The sequence below is a fragment of the Platalea leucorodia genome, assembly GCF_965183815.1.
Source record: "Platalea leucorodia genome assembly, chromosome: 5".
In the NCBI taxonomy this organism is placed as follows: Eukaryota; Metazoa; Chordata; class Aves; order Pelecaniformes; family Threskiornithidae; genus Platalea; species Platalea leucorodia.
In genome coordinates, this window is record NC_138827.1 from 79,017,321 (window position 1) to 79,033,812 (window position 16,492).

At 36.0% G+C, this 16,492-nt stretch overlaps 1 protein-coding gene across 4 annotated transcripts in view; it reads left to right on the top strand.

Moving 5' to 3' along the window:
* The window catches only part of LOC309590527 (neurabin-1-like), a gene marked incomplete at its 5' end in the record, with an annotated part of 44,105 nt that overhangs the window by 4,503 nt on the left and 23,110 nt on the right, over positions 1-16,492 (top strand). For all 4 annotated transcript variants that reach the window (XR_014228162.1, XM_082311806.1, XM_082311804.1 and 1 more), the window contains 7 exons: positions 9,129-9,261; positions 9,784-9,904; positions 10,424-10,528; positions 10,703-10,823; positions 11,298-11,441; positions 13,313-13,366; positions 15,182-15,411. Coding sequence is in view for 3 of the 4 variants with exons in the window: in XM_082311806.1 (XP_082167932.1) it covers positions 9,129-9,261; positions 9,784-9,904; positions 10,424-10,528; positions 10,703-10,823; positions 11,298-11,441; positions 13,313-13,366; positions 15,182-15,411 (908 nt within the window). The remainder of the gene's footprint in view (positions 1-9,128; positions 9,262-9,783; positions 9,905-10,423; positions 10,529-10,702; positions 10,824-11,297; positions 11,442-13,312; positions 13,367-15,181; positions 15,412-16,492) is intronic.

Consider the following 16,492-nt stretch of genomic DNA (forward strand, 5'->3'; position numbering starts at 1 on the left):
TTCAGGAAAGATGGAACATAATTACGCAAATATTCCCATTATTTTGAGTTGCCCTGTGCCCGTGAAAATAAGCATAGATGAGACTTTTTAAAAATAAATGCTTCAATTCTGTAGAAGCTGGTGATAAATGATGTCTGGGAAGATTTTTTACTTGCCAAGGGTTACCGGACTCTAAGTCCTGCTGCTGTTTGATCTCTGCAGACCTTAAGGAACATTATGTCTCCGTTGCTTGTTTTTCCTACAGTAGTGAAGAGAGTGATACTGTACAGTTATTAGCAGAACTTCACAGACTGGGTTTGTGTTATGGTACATGAGCTATTTTTAGTCTCTTGTTGCCACATATGAAGCCTTTAAGGAATGTAAAGCACACTCAGCTGTCCAAGGTATTTGCAAGGGAACTGAATTTGTCTTTGTCTTGAAGTTTTCTGAATAAACTGTGTAAACAATCAGCATTGCAGACAGTGCAAATAACGTCAGGTAACTGTGCTGTCATCCCTTTATATTTCACTTTGCTTTTGTAATGTAGAGATTAAACTCACTTTCAATTATGTGATTACCTTGAAAGGCTTTAATTAACATAAATGTAATGACTGAGTGCTGTTTGACATCTGTAATTTTGAAACTTTCTGTTGTGAAAACAAATGCCTGTTTCCAAATTGACTTTCTGAGATATTTTTACCTCTGACTGTGTCAGACTTTGTCCTCAAAACCTTTAATAGAACTCTGACTAACTTCTGCAATGATGTATGATCCTTAGAAATTCTATAGCTCAGGTAAACTGAAAAGATAGTACAGCTGCTATTTGCTTCCGTAAGTCTGCTTAATTAGCAGTGTTATCCAGTTTATGTTGCACGGGAGTGTCTGTTCCTAGCTTTTTGTGAATCATATTTTCTTTTAAGATTGTTAAGTCAAGAATACAGTTTTAAAAAAAAAAATAAACCAGAAACCTTCATAAAGGCTTTACTTTTACATTTTTCACAGCTGAGCAGAAGTTTAAAAGTATTTCTTAAATAAGGAAACTGAAAGTAGTTTCATAGCTTGTGTGTTGTCCTAACCAGACAAGTATCAGCTGCTTCTGAGAGAATATGGAAATCCTTCATAATATTGACATTTGTCTTGCATATCGGAATAGAGCTGTTTTATGTATAGCTGGGACACAAACAGTAATCTTGTTCAGGCTGGCATACTCTTCAATCTTTTCAGTACAGAACTGCTTACTGTGGAAGTTAATGCAGCAGTAAATGAAGATACATTTGAATTAGATTTCCTGTATAACAGGATATCTGTAAATGCTTACCACTTTTAAGAGATGCACAGTTTTGTAAGTCAATGTGCAGTCTCCTGAACGCTGTTTAACAAAATGTTGCAAAGTAGTGCTTCAGCTTCACACATCCTCTGATTTTTGAACTGTAACTTCTATACTTACGATGACATACACAGAAAGGGATACAAAATACACTTAACTGGTGGAAGATACCGAAACCCTGGAGTTTCTTCAGTAATTAGAGAATTTATGACTGCATAAATGGTCAATTGTTTGTCAGCCATTGGTCAAACGCTGCAGTAAAATACTTCTGTGGCATTAAGAAACAAGTTTGTGACAGGGATGTAGGTTGATCTAGGAAAACAGAGATTTGATTTGAGAGTAGATTTAAGCAGAATTGACTTGTATGTGGGAAGTCATCTGCTTTTTTTCTTGACACAAATAATGTAAGTATATTTCTGTCATGCTTTGTTAGGGATATTTTGCAATGACAAAAATTTCTTTGTTGTAAATCACAGATTTTAATTGTCTTGAAGCTCTGTTTGTCACTTGCATCAACATTACAAGGTTTGTAACTTCATAACAACTTTTCTTCATGTTTTTATCTCAAATGTAAACTTTCCATGGTACTTTTCAGTGACTTTTCACAAAAAATAACCCTGTTGTATTCTGCCTGCATCTGAGAGTATGGCATTTCCTGCTGGCTAACGTAAACACATGAGATGCTGAAAACACAGATATTAACTGGAGGAAGAAGGTACATATTTTCACACACGTGTGAAAATTTTGTTATTTTGTGGTTTGGGTTGTGTTTTTTTTTTTTTTTTGAGGAAAGATAATCTTTAAACTGTTACTGAAATTTCAATTTTCGTAACAGTTAAATGTTTATTAAGCCTAAATGCATTTAATTCTGCGTATAGATTTACCTGGTTTTAGAAAGTTCTTTATCCAGTATTTGTGATGCCTTCCTGGTCCTTGTTATGTTTTGATTCCATGAGCTTTGTTCAGCTCTCCAGAAAGAAGCATTTTCAACTCAAACTTTCTTTGGCTTTTTTTTTTTTATATCTTACACCTTCTGTTTTGATTTTTTTAGGAAATATTGGATATGTAAGTTTTTACAATGGTAGATTGACTTGGCATTTCGAGAGTTTTTGGATGAGAGTCCTGTGCCAGGGTATGGGGCTGTAGAGCAGAAATCTAAACCAGAACAGAAAAAGCAAAGAATTTCTTTTTATATCCTGGCTTACTGCTGGAGCAGCTTGACTCTTTACATTCATATCTCAATGTATTTCTAACGGAATTATTCCCTGAATGCAGTTATATGAGATACTAGCTGCCCTGTTTGTTGTACTTGGTGATGCTATAAACCTACAGGCAAATAAGAGAACGCTGAGGTTATGGATGTCAGGTGGGGTGACAGTGAGGATGACAGGTCACCTGTTGGTCCTCACTCCTTTTTCAGTCCTTCCAACCTCTAACTTCCTAGCAGTTTCACCTGGATTTGACAGGGAAGAGAGATATTTTTAAAGGTATTTTTAAATTACTGCTTGGTTTGGGGAAAACTAGCACTTCTGTCAGAGTTGCAGATTTGTGCTGTCACTGATGGCAGGGCTGCAGCTTTAGTTTAAGTTACTTGTTCTTTAATGTTAGCTGATCACTATGCATGTCCAGCCTGTGCTGCGTTTTGCTCTGAGAATAGCTGTGGGGAACAGGAGGGAGGGAAGGGGGTGAATGGGAGGCACTTGAGGGTTTCATGGGAGGAGGTGTAGTCAGAAGAAACACTGAGGAGGTAGCAAAGGTCAGCAAAGATAGGCAAATTTATGGGAGACAAGTTCATTACCTCAACAGTTAAGCTGCTGAAAGATTCAGGATCTTGTTGATGATGATTGCTGTTATTAGCGCCTGAGGATACGTAACCTAGCCTGATAAAGAATGAACAGGCAGTAGCTGAAACTTGTTTGTGGTTTACCTTCTGAGAGATGGAAAAAATAAATTATCCCTTTTCATGTCATTCTAACGTAAAAGAGAAGGTGAACACTCAGAAGGACATCAGTAAAAAAGACATTTGCCTCTATTATCTGAGTACATATTTTGTAATCTTGAGATCATACAGGTGCAGTGTAGCAGAGTTTTTTTACAGGGTTCTTGTATTTTTATTGAGTAGTAAAGTATTATTCCAAAAGGCAACATGCAAATTCTTTAGATTTATTTCTCAATCATTTTCTTCCGTCACCCTCTGATGTGTCTTGGTATAGTGAGATGATCCTCCTTTTTAGACCTGGAGTATTGATCATTGCTAGTGACAGTATTACTGCAGATCAGTGAACTCAGATGATCTGGTATGGCTGGGTTATCTTGTTGTTCGTTCTTCTTATGACCTTTAGAAAACAGCCAGGTGGACTCTTTTTGTGTTCATTGTTATTCTTTCGAAGTTCCCTTTACCAATTTGTTTGCTATCTAGAGTTGGTCAGGTCAAGATTTTTATTTTGGTCAATACTAAATAAATACACATATCTAATTCTTCTGGATTGCTAGGCTTAAATTGGTGGTACCAAGACACCTGTGAAGCTTATGGATGTTCATAATTGGATCGCTGTCTTTGTATACAGAGTCTTCCAGGAGCCAAGATTTTTTGGAGGTGCCCTCCCTTATGTGGTATTGCGAGTAGTTTTTGCCTCTTCTGGTCATATTCTATTTATTTGGAGTCTTTCAGTCTCTTTGTCAGTCAGAGAGCAATGCCACCTCACCTGAGATGGTGGTGGAGTACAACCAGGTCACAGCAGAGCTCCACTTCCACGGAGGGAGGATGTGGATCGTCTCTCAACTTCTGCTCTATAGGTTTGAAATTAAATAAAACTAGTGCACCAAATCTGAATGGATGCTTTTCTCTGTCTTCAGTACTTCTTCCACTGGGATTTAAAAATTAAATACCTGAAAGTGAAAGAGTGTTTCTCCTTCTGGAGTAGGTAGCATAACCTGAGTGAAACAGATACCGTGTTGTCTTTCTTGCTCTCTAGCTAGATCCAGTGCCTTTGCTACTGCAGTGAAATACAGAACTAGAGAATAAATTTTACTGATTTTATTGAGAATTAAGTAGAGAATAGTGAGGCTGGTAAAAAACTGGTTTATTTATGATGAAATTATCTATATGAAATTGTACTGTAGATCTGAAGCAAGGTTGCACTTATGCTTCTATGTAAACTGACTTGGTTGGGGTTTTTGATTAAGTCATGCAGAGCTACAGGATCAAGTGCATAAGTGTGTGCAGCCTGTCTGTCCACCTGTTTGGTAACAGAAAATGCTACGTTGAGTGTAATGGCTTATAATAGTAACCTGTTTAACAGTTACCAGAAGGGTAAAAGTGTGTTTGGAAAAAAAAAAAAAAAAGTAAGCAAGGTGTTTCTGTTTGCTGATTAAAGGATTTGATAGCATGAATTGACTTAAATCAGGTATAGTTTTTCACTTAAAATATAACAAATAGTGGTAATAAAATACTAACTGTGTAGCTTTCGGAAACAAAGGGAAGAGTGGGTAGCGGTAACAAGATGTCTACTTCAACTAAAGAGGGAGATTGTAAGAGTAAACTTCAAAGTGTACATTATACTTCAGTCCTACTTCAGTACTACTGTTTCAAATGATTATTCATGTTTGCCTGGGCACTCCACATTTTGCCAGGCATCGCAAAGGCGATCAATTTGAAAAGCTGAAACTGTTCACTATTAGATAATTTTCCCTGAGCCGTAACTTGTGTTTTGAACGTATGGCTTTATTGAGTGTCAGTAAACTCAAATGTTCAGAGCAAGAACTGTGTTTCAGAAGAAACACGAACCAACGGGTGCAGTCATTGCTGGGCATGGTGTCCAGGCAGGGGTGTCGGTGACACTTCAGTGCCTCTCTCCGCTGTTAAGTGTTACTTTAACCGCCTGTGCAGATGTTGCGAGGCTTTCCAGCAAATGCTGCAGTGTTACACGAGCATTTTAAAGTGATGTTGATATTGCTTCCGTTCCAATTAGTTGAGAGCCCTTCTGGGCAGTTACTGATTTCTTAATCTTACTCTTTAATTATTTTTGTGATGTTCTGCTTTTGATCAGGCACAAACAAATCTATCTAGCAGAAATTAATATGGGAGCAGAGGTCTTTGGGCTGCATTTTGTGACTCTGTAGCAGTTTAATGCAAACATGCAGTAAATTAGTGTCTCTCTTCTGAAGAGTTTACCCTCTAACAAAATTAACAGTATCCTAAAGCTAACATAGTTCTTAAGTAGAGCTTTTTATGTGCTGCTAAGAGTTTGAATTGAGAGGTCATTGTTGGTTTTTTGTGATAATGCTGTCTTCTGTGATAGCACTAAGATGATAGAGATTTTTAGTTCTGTATGGTAACAGGAGCTGAACAGTAGGATCCTTTAGACAGTAGGCTGTGTTAGTGTTTTGTGTTTGGGTGGGTTTTTTTTTTTTTGAGTGCTGATCTTGATGATGTTGATACTAGCATCTTCATAGAAGGAGGTGAACTGAGTTTTGCATTCAAAGAGTGATTCATTTTCCTGGTGTGGAGAATGCAGTTTGTTCTGTCTCCAAATATATTTGCTCTCCAAGGACTAAATATATATTTGAAAGTTTACAGTTATATATCTCAACAATTTAATTGAAATAATCCTTAAAAACTCAGCCCTCTGTCAGAACTTTTTTGGATTCCAATTATTTTTATTCATTCTGAAGAAAAGAGGCCTTGAGTGTAAAAAGAAATTCCTTTTTCATATAGCAGGGGTTTTCATCATTTATTAGCTTGAGTAGATCCAGAAGTTATTAATGTTGGGTAAACCTTCTGGATATATAACAAGCTATGGTAAAAGGCTTGTAAAAGTCACGTTGTTTCCACAGTAAAATTCTCCTAGTTTCTACTATGTTGAGACAATAACTTGTGTTACTAAAGCATATCTTTTAAAAATATCACTTACACACTAATAATTTTACGATCTCTGGCTAGCAGTGGCTTTTAAATAGTAAGATTAGAATTTCTTTTGTCCCTAATGTGTTTGATTCAGTGACTAAACCCTGCCAGACACAGTGCAGGGATGAACTGTGTTTAGCTTTCTCATCAATCTTCTAAACTGTGTAACTTGTAACTTATATTATTTATTATCCACATTTTAACTGCGTTTAATATTCCTTTTGCTACTTGGCAAGAAAAACTTGCTGAGCAGTTCTGGTTTTCTATATTAGTATCAACAATTTTACTGTTTCCATCTTGTGAAAGATGAATACCATATTATGATTCCACCTGTATGCAATAAAAATTTCTGCCTTTTGCCCTTGACTCTTTGCGCTGTAGGTTTCTTAGTGTGCTCTTGCTTTTCTCTTTGTTATTGCAGTGTTTGGCTTCTGGTTATATATCAGTTTTGCTTTTCCTCTACTCTTTGTAAATTGATGTTTTTCCTCAAAATTATTTTTCTGAAGTCAGTGGTTTTTTCCTTACTATTTTGATACAGCTTTATCTTGTCCTAATTGTGGCATTATGGTTTTTAGAATATTACCTTAAATGTTCTCACACACTTCCCGTCTGTAACTTCAAGAGGAAAAGTATGAATTCTTTCTCTTAGTGGATTAGTCAGAATTGATTTCAGATATTTTTTTCTCAAAGAGCTAGTGCACTTAAATATTAGTAGTCTTCATTTGCATATCTATGTTTGTGCTATTATTATTTTACATATAGAAATTATAAACATCACTGGAATCTAACCCACCATTAATTTTTATTTCTGTGATCCATTCCTGGCAGATGATCAGTCTTGCGTCAAAATGGGCAAATTCCATGAGACTTCCAAGTACAATGCTGTTACTTTTGAGTTGGAAAAATATTTAATAATTTTTAGAAATTCCAGAGATATTTTAGTACTGGCAGCCTAAGAGTTGAAGCATATGTAATGCGGTGTGTTAAGATGGTGCGACTTTGCTTCCTCAAAATTTCCAGCGCTTTATAAATGATTGTGTAAGGAACTGGGCATCCCTTTGCTAATGTAATTCTTCAACAGATAGTGACTACTTGCATTGTCTTCTGCTTTGTGAGTTAGACCACTGAGTTGTAAAGAATCAAGAAAATACAGTTGTCAGTGTCTCCAAAATAGACTACTACCAGACACATTTTGCTCATTCAGCCACTGGATGATCTTTAACATTTTAGTCGTATTATTAATACTCAATCATACATACACTTATAATGAAGCAAACTTGATTTTTTCATGCCCCAGTATTTGATTCGTTCTCAAGAACTCGGATAGTCTCATTAAAAAGTTATTTTTCCACTCATGACCTTTTTTTTATTATTAGTTTAAAATTCATCTTAGTATTATAACTTGACTATATTTTTTTGAGAGATTGATTTTTCTATTGGCATGGAAAGGAACCAAACCAGATGGGTTTTGTTCCACAGGGAGAATAGTGCTTCGTGAAACCCTAAAGGTTCTACTTCATATCCTATTTACTGATTTGGAGGGGTGAGGAGAGGGATTAATTTAAGAACTTGGCCACCTTTTTCTGATAGAGTAAGAATACTTGAGACCATTTGGATGGGTTTACCTTTACGCAAGACTTAGTAAGAAGAACTTTTCAGGAAGGTTCTTTTATTGGGGGAAACATAAGATTTCTGAGAGGGGGCTTCTTCCTTCCCTTTCAGCCAAGTGGATCTAATCTTGCTTACTTACTGGACTGCTATATGGCCATGCCATGTTTCTGGAGTAGCTGTTTTGCAGGATTTGGCAAAGAGTTTGTGAAACTGTCCTCCAGCTGTAGCCTGGAGGTGAAGCAGTAAGGTCCCCGTGGGGAAATACTGAGTTATATTAGTTGCTTTTTTGTAGTCTGTTTCAATAACCGTTTTCCTATGTCTGAGGCTACTGCCATGCAGAGCTAACACCATATACTAGCGGATATAAATTCACTGGGAAAATGTTAATTACAGCTAATTACAGTTAATTCTGTCTTATTTACATGATTGCAGCTACCTGTCTAGGTAGTCTTAGTGGGAAAATGCAAAAGTTGCAAAAACTTAGTAGGCCAGTGTAAATTATCTTTGTGTCAGCACTGCACGTTCTTGATTAGGGAGATGGCTGCTGCAGCTGCAATCCATAACTGTTTTTTGTCTTACAGTGATGTTGAGTAAAACACTCACTGCCTGCAAAAACTTAAGCAGATAAACCTTGTTTTTCAGATAAATGGGGGTTCGTGTATTGTTTTTTAATATTTTTTAACTTATGAATTTAAATACAATTAATGAACATGCTGATATGTAAAATTAAGCCTGTTACATGTACCTCATTCTTCCTTTCTAGATTTCTGTCTTAATTCATGTTGTTTGTTTATCTTTTATTTTTAACAATTCAGAAATTCAGCTGGAGTGATTACTAAAAATAGTAACGTATGTAACAAGGCATTTCCTTTTCCTGGGAAACTGTGTGATTCCCTTGCAAAATCGGACAACTACATCTGTTTGAAGCACTGCAATTGGCAGATGGTGTGGGGGGAGGGAAGAAGAGAGGAAGAAGGATTTGGGGGAATGTAGTACTAAAAAAAAAAAAAAAGTAACACTACATCAAAGAGGAGATGACTAATTTCCTTGACTTGTTTCTTTTAACTATTTGGTGCATTTACAACACAAAAAGTGTTTAAGGAATTGTTTTGAAACTTCTAAAATGTTACTTCTGTGCAAGTTAGAAGCTGTCTTACAGCAGCAATATTTATTAAATTGATGGTTGTTTAGAAAACGGGATCTCTAAAAATACCACTTTAATTTCCTTACTGATTTTCTTTCAATTATATCATGTTTGGAAGGGGGTGGGAAGGCACTAAAAAAGTTTTCTGTTACCTTTCTTAGGTTTTCAGTACTTACTCAAATGAAGACTATGATAGACGTAATGAAGAAGTTGACCCTGTGGCAGCCTCAGCTGAGTATGAACTTGAGAAAAGGGTGGAAAAAATGGAAGTGTTTCCTGTGGAAATTGAAAAAGGTGCAAATCAAACATTGAACATTAGTAAGAGATACTACGCGCACAAAAGATAAAACAATTTTAAACTGTATTTTCTCTGAATTTAGGTCTTGAATTTTTGAATGCGTGTTCAGGCTTTCATTTATGGCTAGTTCTGTTGAATTTAGTGAACTTTAACTGGACAGGCCTCTACTAAGTTCAAATTGTCATACTTAATTGAAGTTAGGAAGGCTACATTACTGAGTGACAGATCTGCACCAAAATATATAAAATTCATAAATCTTGCTGTCTCCTCCAGATACCATAAAGCTTTGAATCTAACAGGCAGTCATAACTACAGAACAAAAAGGCTTTAAGTAGTATCTAGATAGAAAATACGTTGTTCTCGTCCTTTTTTTTTTTTTTTTTTTTTTTTTTTTTTTTTTTAGAGTGAATTTTCCTGTCCTTTATGTGGAAGGACTTGGAACACTTTGAAACAGCTCACTACTGCTAAGTGTTATGTCTTGTGTTATGCGGCTAATGTTAGGTCTTTGAATCCCTTAGGTGACAGTGGTCTGGGCATCAGTATCATTGGAATGGGAGTTGGTGCTGACCAGGGACTGGAAAAATTAGGTATTTTTGTAAAAACAATAACAGATGGTGGAGCTGCTCAGAGAGATGGACGGTGAGTTTTTCATTGAATTGATTACGCTTTTTACAAATTTCTAACTGAGCCCGGTCGTTTTCATTGGATATGCTAAATATTGTGAATAAAAGTACAAAAGCTGAATGCAGCTGAATAAATATTACATTCCTGCTTTATGTTAATTTTTTTAAAAAACAAGTTTTTTATTTAATATAGGACATTTTTGCAAAATAAGAGTAGGTCTGCTTACAGCATATGTAAGAAAAGCTTAGAATGTGATCATGTGTAACAGTGCCACAAAATCATGCTGACACCCCAGGACACCAATCAGTGTGTAAACAGTATAAAAATATCAAGGCAAATACCACGTACACTTTAATTGGTAGTCTACATAGTAACTGAGGATCAGGAGACTGTTTTCAAGCAATGAGTTTCTTGGGACTCATAATTTCTCTTTATAAATACTAGTGAATTTTAAGTGATACTTGTCATGTTAAAAATCTGTCAAGCCAAAATGTATTTGTTGAACTGATAGCTAAGCATTTGTTTATTTTGCAGAATTCAAGTAAATGATCAGATTGTTGAGGTTGATGGTATAAGTCTAGTGGGAGTTACTCAGTTCTTTGCAGCCACTGTATTAAAGAACACCAAAGGCACAGTGAGGTATGTATGTTGTCAATGAAATAATACTTTCTTTTTGTCATTTTTCATTAATGAAGAATACAAAACCATAATCTGAAAATTTTACAAAGATGTTGAAGGCAACAGTATGGCAAACTAATTTCTTAAGCATATCTTAAGCTTTTTGCTGCAAGGTAATTTGTTTTTCTTCTGTAGGTTTCTGATTGGGAGAGAGAAGCCAGGGACTCAGAGTGAAGTAGCCCGCCTCATCAGTGAGACCTTAGAGCAAGAGAGATGTCTGTATGAGCAGCACTATGTTCATGATGATACAGAGCAGGTAAAACATCCTACGTACTTACATATTTTTAAAAGTACATGATTACTGCTACATGCAATAACTTCTGCAGGTGGAATAAATGTTTTTGGAATCAAATTGAAGCAAAAAAAAAGGATAAAATAGGCAACTTGTTAAAACCAGAAAATATAAACTTCCTGTGCCTTGATAATAGTAATGTATAATTATCACTACTTGCTATACTTCCAATTTATCAATAATCCAAAAGATATTTTTAAGTATCATCTGTGGCTTGTTTTGTGCCTGGCTTACTTAGCTCTCTTCTGTGGAATTTTGATGAAGGTGTTTGCAAGTCATCTTTAAAACTTATCATAGATATAAGAAACTAAAAAGGAATAGTAACTAATTGAGACAAGTTTTGCAGCTATTTGGATTCTTTGTGTGCTTTTGTTATTGCTGCTACCATAATGCAAAGTGTGTGTGTTACAGAATGTCATGATTTTCCCATTTTGTCAGGATGATGACTATGATGATGATGATGATACATATGAGTCACATTTACATGGAAAATCTGTAGAAGTTTTTGATCTTCCTGAAAATGAAGATATCGGTTTACCACTGGATATGGATTCAGCGCAGTCTCTTCTTAAATTTAAAGAGGTGTGGTAGCAGTTTTTTAAATATTCTTTGAGATACACAGGGGAGCATCTGAACCTTGCAAGATCTGTATATACTCTCCTTCATGTCCCCCTCGTCGTTGTTTTGCGTTTGTTTTCCCAACATCACCAATAAAACTCTCTGGTAAACATTCCTTGAAATGTAGGCCTTCTGTAATTTTCTGATCACAGCTTCCCTGTACATATTGATACTAAATGGTTGTTTGATTTAAATTAAATAAAAAAAAAAAAAAAAAAAAAGCACTCTTGGAAACAGACATTAGAACCCAACACCACCTCCCTCTTTCCTGTGGTGTCTGAACATTCCATTAAATAGATATGATGCTTCTCTTAATTCTTGTTTAGCCCATTGGACTTTGCATTTATTTGCTGCATAGTAGAACAGCTTTGGCTGCAGGGTGGAGCATGGGGGTACAAGTGTGCCCGTTCTGAATGGTCTCAAGTGTTGTGGTTAGATGTTCTTCAGGAAGATAAGAAATACACATCTAATCTCTTGCTGTAGTCCCTGAGGTCTTCTGGGAAATCTCTGCGTTCATAAAAACACTTGATTCTGTAGATTGGCATGTTTTTGGCTTGGAGGTTTTTTTCAGGTGATCCCCTCTGTTTTTCTTTATGGTGTATTTTTTGGAAGTAATGAATTTGTAAACCCAATAGGGCTTTCCAGACTGTGAATCCCAACTTAACATAATTGGAAAATTGGGTTTCTTTTTCTGAAGGTTTTTATAAAGGAGCGTATTTGCTTTATTCAGGTCTGTGGAATTTAGTCACGGATTTAAGTGGTGCAGTCTTTGGCGTTTAGGGGTCTGGGCTTCTTTGGTAGATTTAAGTCCCTGTCATTCTCACTCTGGAGGAGAAAAATATACTGCAAAGAAACTGGTTTGTCAGATGCCGCTTGTACATACATCTACTTATTTTTATAAAGGATCAGTTATTTTGCAGACCTCTTTAAGTTTGCTCTCTTGATAACATTGATGATGTCATTGAGGAAATTGAAATTTCAGGCTGTTGATCACTATAAAACATTTGCAGTTTTTCTAGGTTAGGAAGCATAGCAACAGGCTACAGCATCTTTTCGTAAGCGCTGCATTTACTTGGGATATGATTCTCAGCTAGCATCATTACTATGCTGTTATTGACATAATCTAAAGGATAGTCATGGATTCATTTGTTTTAATCTGTGTGTTTGGTGCACTATGCCTTGCCCAAAAAAAAAAAAATCCCCTCAGGGTTACAGATGGAAAGTGAGATTCAAGAAATAACTAATAGTTGTCAAAAAAATGTGCTTTTGCACTTGTATGTATACTGTTTTCTTAAGACTTGTTAACAATATTTTTTATATTTGGCTTAGGTGTAGCCTTTATCCATTTCTAATAATCCTGTGAAGATTTATGGTGTAAAGTACAAGGCTTAATTTTAAAACAAAGCCAGCATGTTTATTTTTAAGTGGTGATAAGTAAAAAATATTTAGTAGTGTTAAATTTTTACTTGGTTCTGTGCACCAGTTGTCATCATAAATTAATCGCTGCCTTTTCATTCTGCTGGCACATTGAAACATTATTTTAACGTGCCCAGTTTTCTTAATATATAGACAACAATGTGGGATTTTTAACTATAGGTGGCCATGTATTGATTTTTGTAGCAAATAGAACACCGTGGAACTTTTGGGGGTTTAATTTAACTTTTTTTTCAATAGAAGCTCATGATCACTTCTCCTGTAACTGACAAATAATTAAGTTGACTTTATGCTACTATAAAAATGGTTTGAGGAAGAAGGGAATCGTGGACATATACTTAAAACTAGCATTTCAAGTGTCATTTTGTGTGTGCTCATACAATTTTGTTTGTTTGTTTCAGCTACAGTTAAAGCATGCAGTAACAATAGCTGAAGTGAATCAACTGAAGGAGAAAGTAAGTTTTCAAAGAATCTTATTATTTGGTGATTTTTTTTTTATTTTGTTTCTACCTACTAATTTTACCAAGAAAAGGCTGAATGCAGAAGGCAGCAATCTGTTTTAGGCCTCAGGCTCTATGTACTCTGTGTTGTGCTAGACAGGCATTTCTCAGCTGAAGAGCTGTGCTCAAATTAAAAAAAAAAAAAACAAAAAAAAAACAAAAAAAACAAACAAACAACAAAAGCAAAAAAAAAAAGCGCCACAAACAAACAAAAAAAACCCAACCCCAAAATACCCCCTGTGCCATTATAAAATGAATGCTTTAGTATTACTACTTAGAGTAGAACTGAATATAGTGGAGTGCTGTATGAAACAAGCTCCCAAACAAATATGAGAACATTTTCAATGGATAGAACTTGTCTTATTTGAGTATAGATTTGGCACTTAGAGACAATGGTTTGTGGCTGACTTTCTGTTACCAGAAAGTTATTTCTGTTACTTTGTTTCCTCTCTTTCCCTCCTCAAATTTCTGACCTGCTCTGGGGAGAGAATGTTTTCCAGCTTTTTTTTGGTGAGGATTGGTTCAACACTTCTGCTTTCTCTGAGAAAGAGTTTCTTGTTCTTTTTGCTGCTTTTTCCACTGATGGAGATCTGTGCATGACCTTTTTCTGGAAATATTTGTTGTAGGTGAGCCGCTTCTTTTATTCCATTGCCCTTCTGTGTTGCCTTGCTGAGAAATGTGTACCCTAGGACAAGTTGCAGCGCATTGCTGGGGGCAGGTAGCAAGTGGGGAGGGGATAATGCTTCAGATTGCAATAATTTTGAATAACAGTATCTATTGGGGTTTTTCTTGCACTCTGCAAATGTTCAGAGCTCCAAGAGTAGAGAGGTAAGGCAGCCGAAACTTCTTTGTGTTCTTATGACAGTTCTGATTTTGATTTCTGACAAATTTCTGACCTTTTCCTCCTCCTTGCAGTATTCTTGAAATTTGGCCCAACTGGATTGCTGAAAAGATGTTAGTACAACTTACTGCCTTACTTTTAATTTGAGAAATTCTTGGTCCTTTCAACATCTCTGTTTCATCAGCAGGTGATCTTAACTGGCTTCAAAACCAGTGATTTCCTCAGTGTAAATGGTGTCCCCAAAGAAGGAGGCATGGACAAACTAAGTAGTATCCTGCCTGCTCACTCCTCCAAGGCCTGGAGAAGTTAATGTTAACATTCCCTTTTATAATGTAGCTGCTGTCAAGCTGAAGGGGCCCCATCCCTTTCCTTTGTTGAGGGAATGTTTGGTGGTTTTATACGTTAGCCCCAGGAAAGCAAACCATGGGTATATCATAATTTATTAGGAAGACCAATGTCTTATAAGGTACCAGGGAAGATCAACTGATCTCATTAGCTTTATTCGAAAAGTTGTTGGTAACAAAGTAGTAGGACAGGGAGCTTGTCTTACAGAGGTTACGATTCCTTATCTCCAGTTGCCTTTGAAGGTAATCAAAACAGGCCTCCCCAGAGGTATTAAGAGATGGTGAGATCTTGAACAAGTCAACATAAGCTAACAATAAAGGTAGTCTTCGTTTTATCTCTTTTAAAAGAAGCAATACTAATGAGGAAGTAGTAAAAGACTCTTGGGTTTGAGCTCTAAACTTACTTGGATTAGCAAGGGTTGGCAGAGTTGATATGATTTCTTTAAAAGTTCAGTGTCTTGTTTTAATATTACTGGTAAGTATTTAATTGTTATTAGCTATATTCTCTACTTAAACATGTATAAACAACTGTTTTTTATTTCCTCTTTTAGTTTAGATTAATTCCTTAAGTGTTAATCTTTTCAGTTAAAAGTTGTTGAAGCGGAAAAAAATGAATGGAAACTGAGTCGAGCCCAACTTCAGCAAAACTTAGATGAAAGCAAAGAGAAAATTAAGAAGTTAGAGACCTACTGGTTAGAGGCACAGAGTTTATGCAAAACAGTAAATGAGCGTCTTAAGGAAACTCAAGAACAATGTGATGCCCTTGAAAAGAAGTACAACAAGGCCAAGAAATTGGTTAAAGATTACCAACAAAAGTAAGTACCCCAAAATACGAGGTCTTTATTTCTTGCTTGTATGCTTTGTACATTATGGGGAAAACTGACAATACCTAGGGTTGGCATTTGCTTAATGCACTTTCTTTTCGTCTGCCAGAGTTTAGGGAAGCAGTAGGCTATACATGCTGAATTCTTCCATACCTTAAGTCACCAGCTTCTGGAAAGGTTCTTCAAAAGAAATTATTTAATATTTCTGTATCAAATTTTTAAAACAACTTAGTTGAGAAACTGTAATGTGTCTATACTTTTGGAAGGACTACTTGAAATTTGGCATGAGGTATTTGGCAATACCTTTTGCTGTTTGTGAAAAACCCTCTAGCTTTGACCAACTTAAATGTTTCAAATAGGGTACGCACCAAAGGATATATAATAAGAGCCAGATACGTGTGATTCAGTCTGAGTTAGGAGTTATATCTTGTAGGGGGAGTAAAAGGAATTCTGAGAAAAATTAAGAGTTTGGGATATGTATCTAGCCCATCAAAATGGCAGCACGAAAACAGTATCTTCAATCTGTTGACAGGTTTGTGGTTTTTTAGTAGAGGTAATATTGCTTATTAGATACATCTGTGTAAGACTTGAACACTGTTGTCATGCAGATGTGTCTATTTGTTCTACCTTCTTTCCTCTTAGCTAAACAAGAGCTAATTGCAAAATACTTGTAGAAGTGTCTTGATACAGAACACAACTGTTGCTTTTGATAGTTACTGTAAGCATATAATTCTCTTGTCCCCAATTTCTCCACTTGCTACTTATTTTTAAAGGCCGTTTGCATGATCTTTTGCACTGTAGTCCACATCCAGAAATGTTACTTTTCACAGTGCATTTTTGTGCGGTTTGGTGAGCTTTTTAAAGCCTCCTTTCCCCTCTCCTCCCAAGCTTGTCTGCATGCAAATTCAAAAGTATGTTGACTGCTAACATGCTCGTTTCCATTTCCTCGCTGTTTAGCAAATTCCCATTACTCCTTTGACTATCCCTGAAGCTTTTGCGTTTTGTGTAGATGTTCTACACTTATTTTCTGGCTTTGTATGTTATTCCATCTGACTTGCAGGAAAACGCAGCT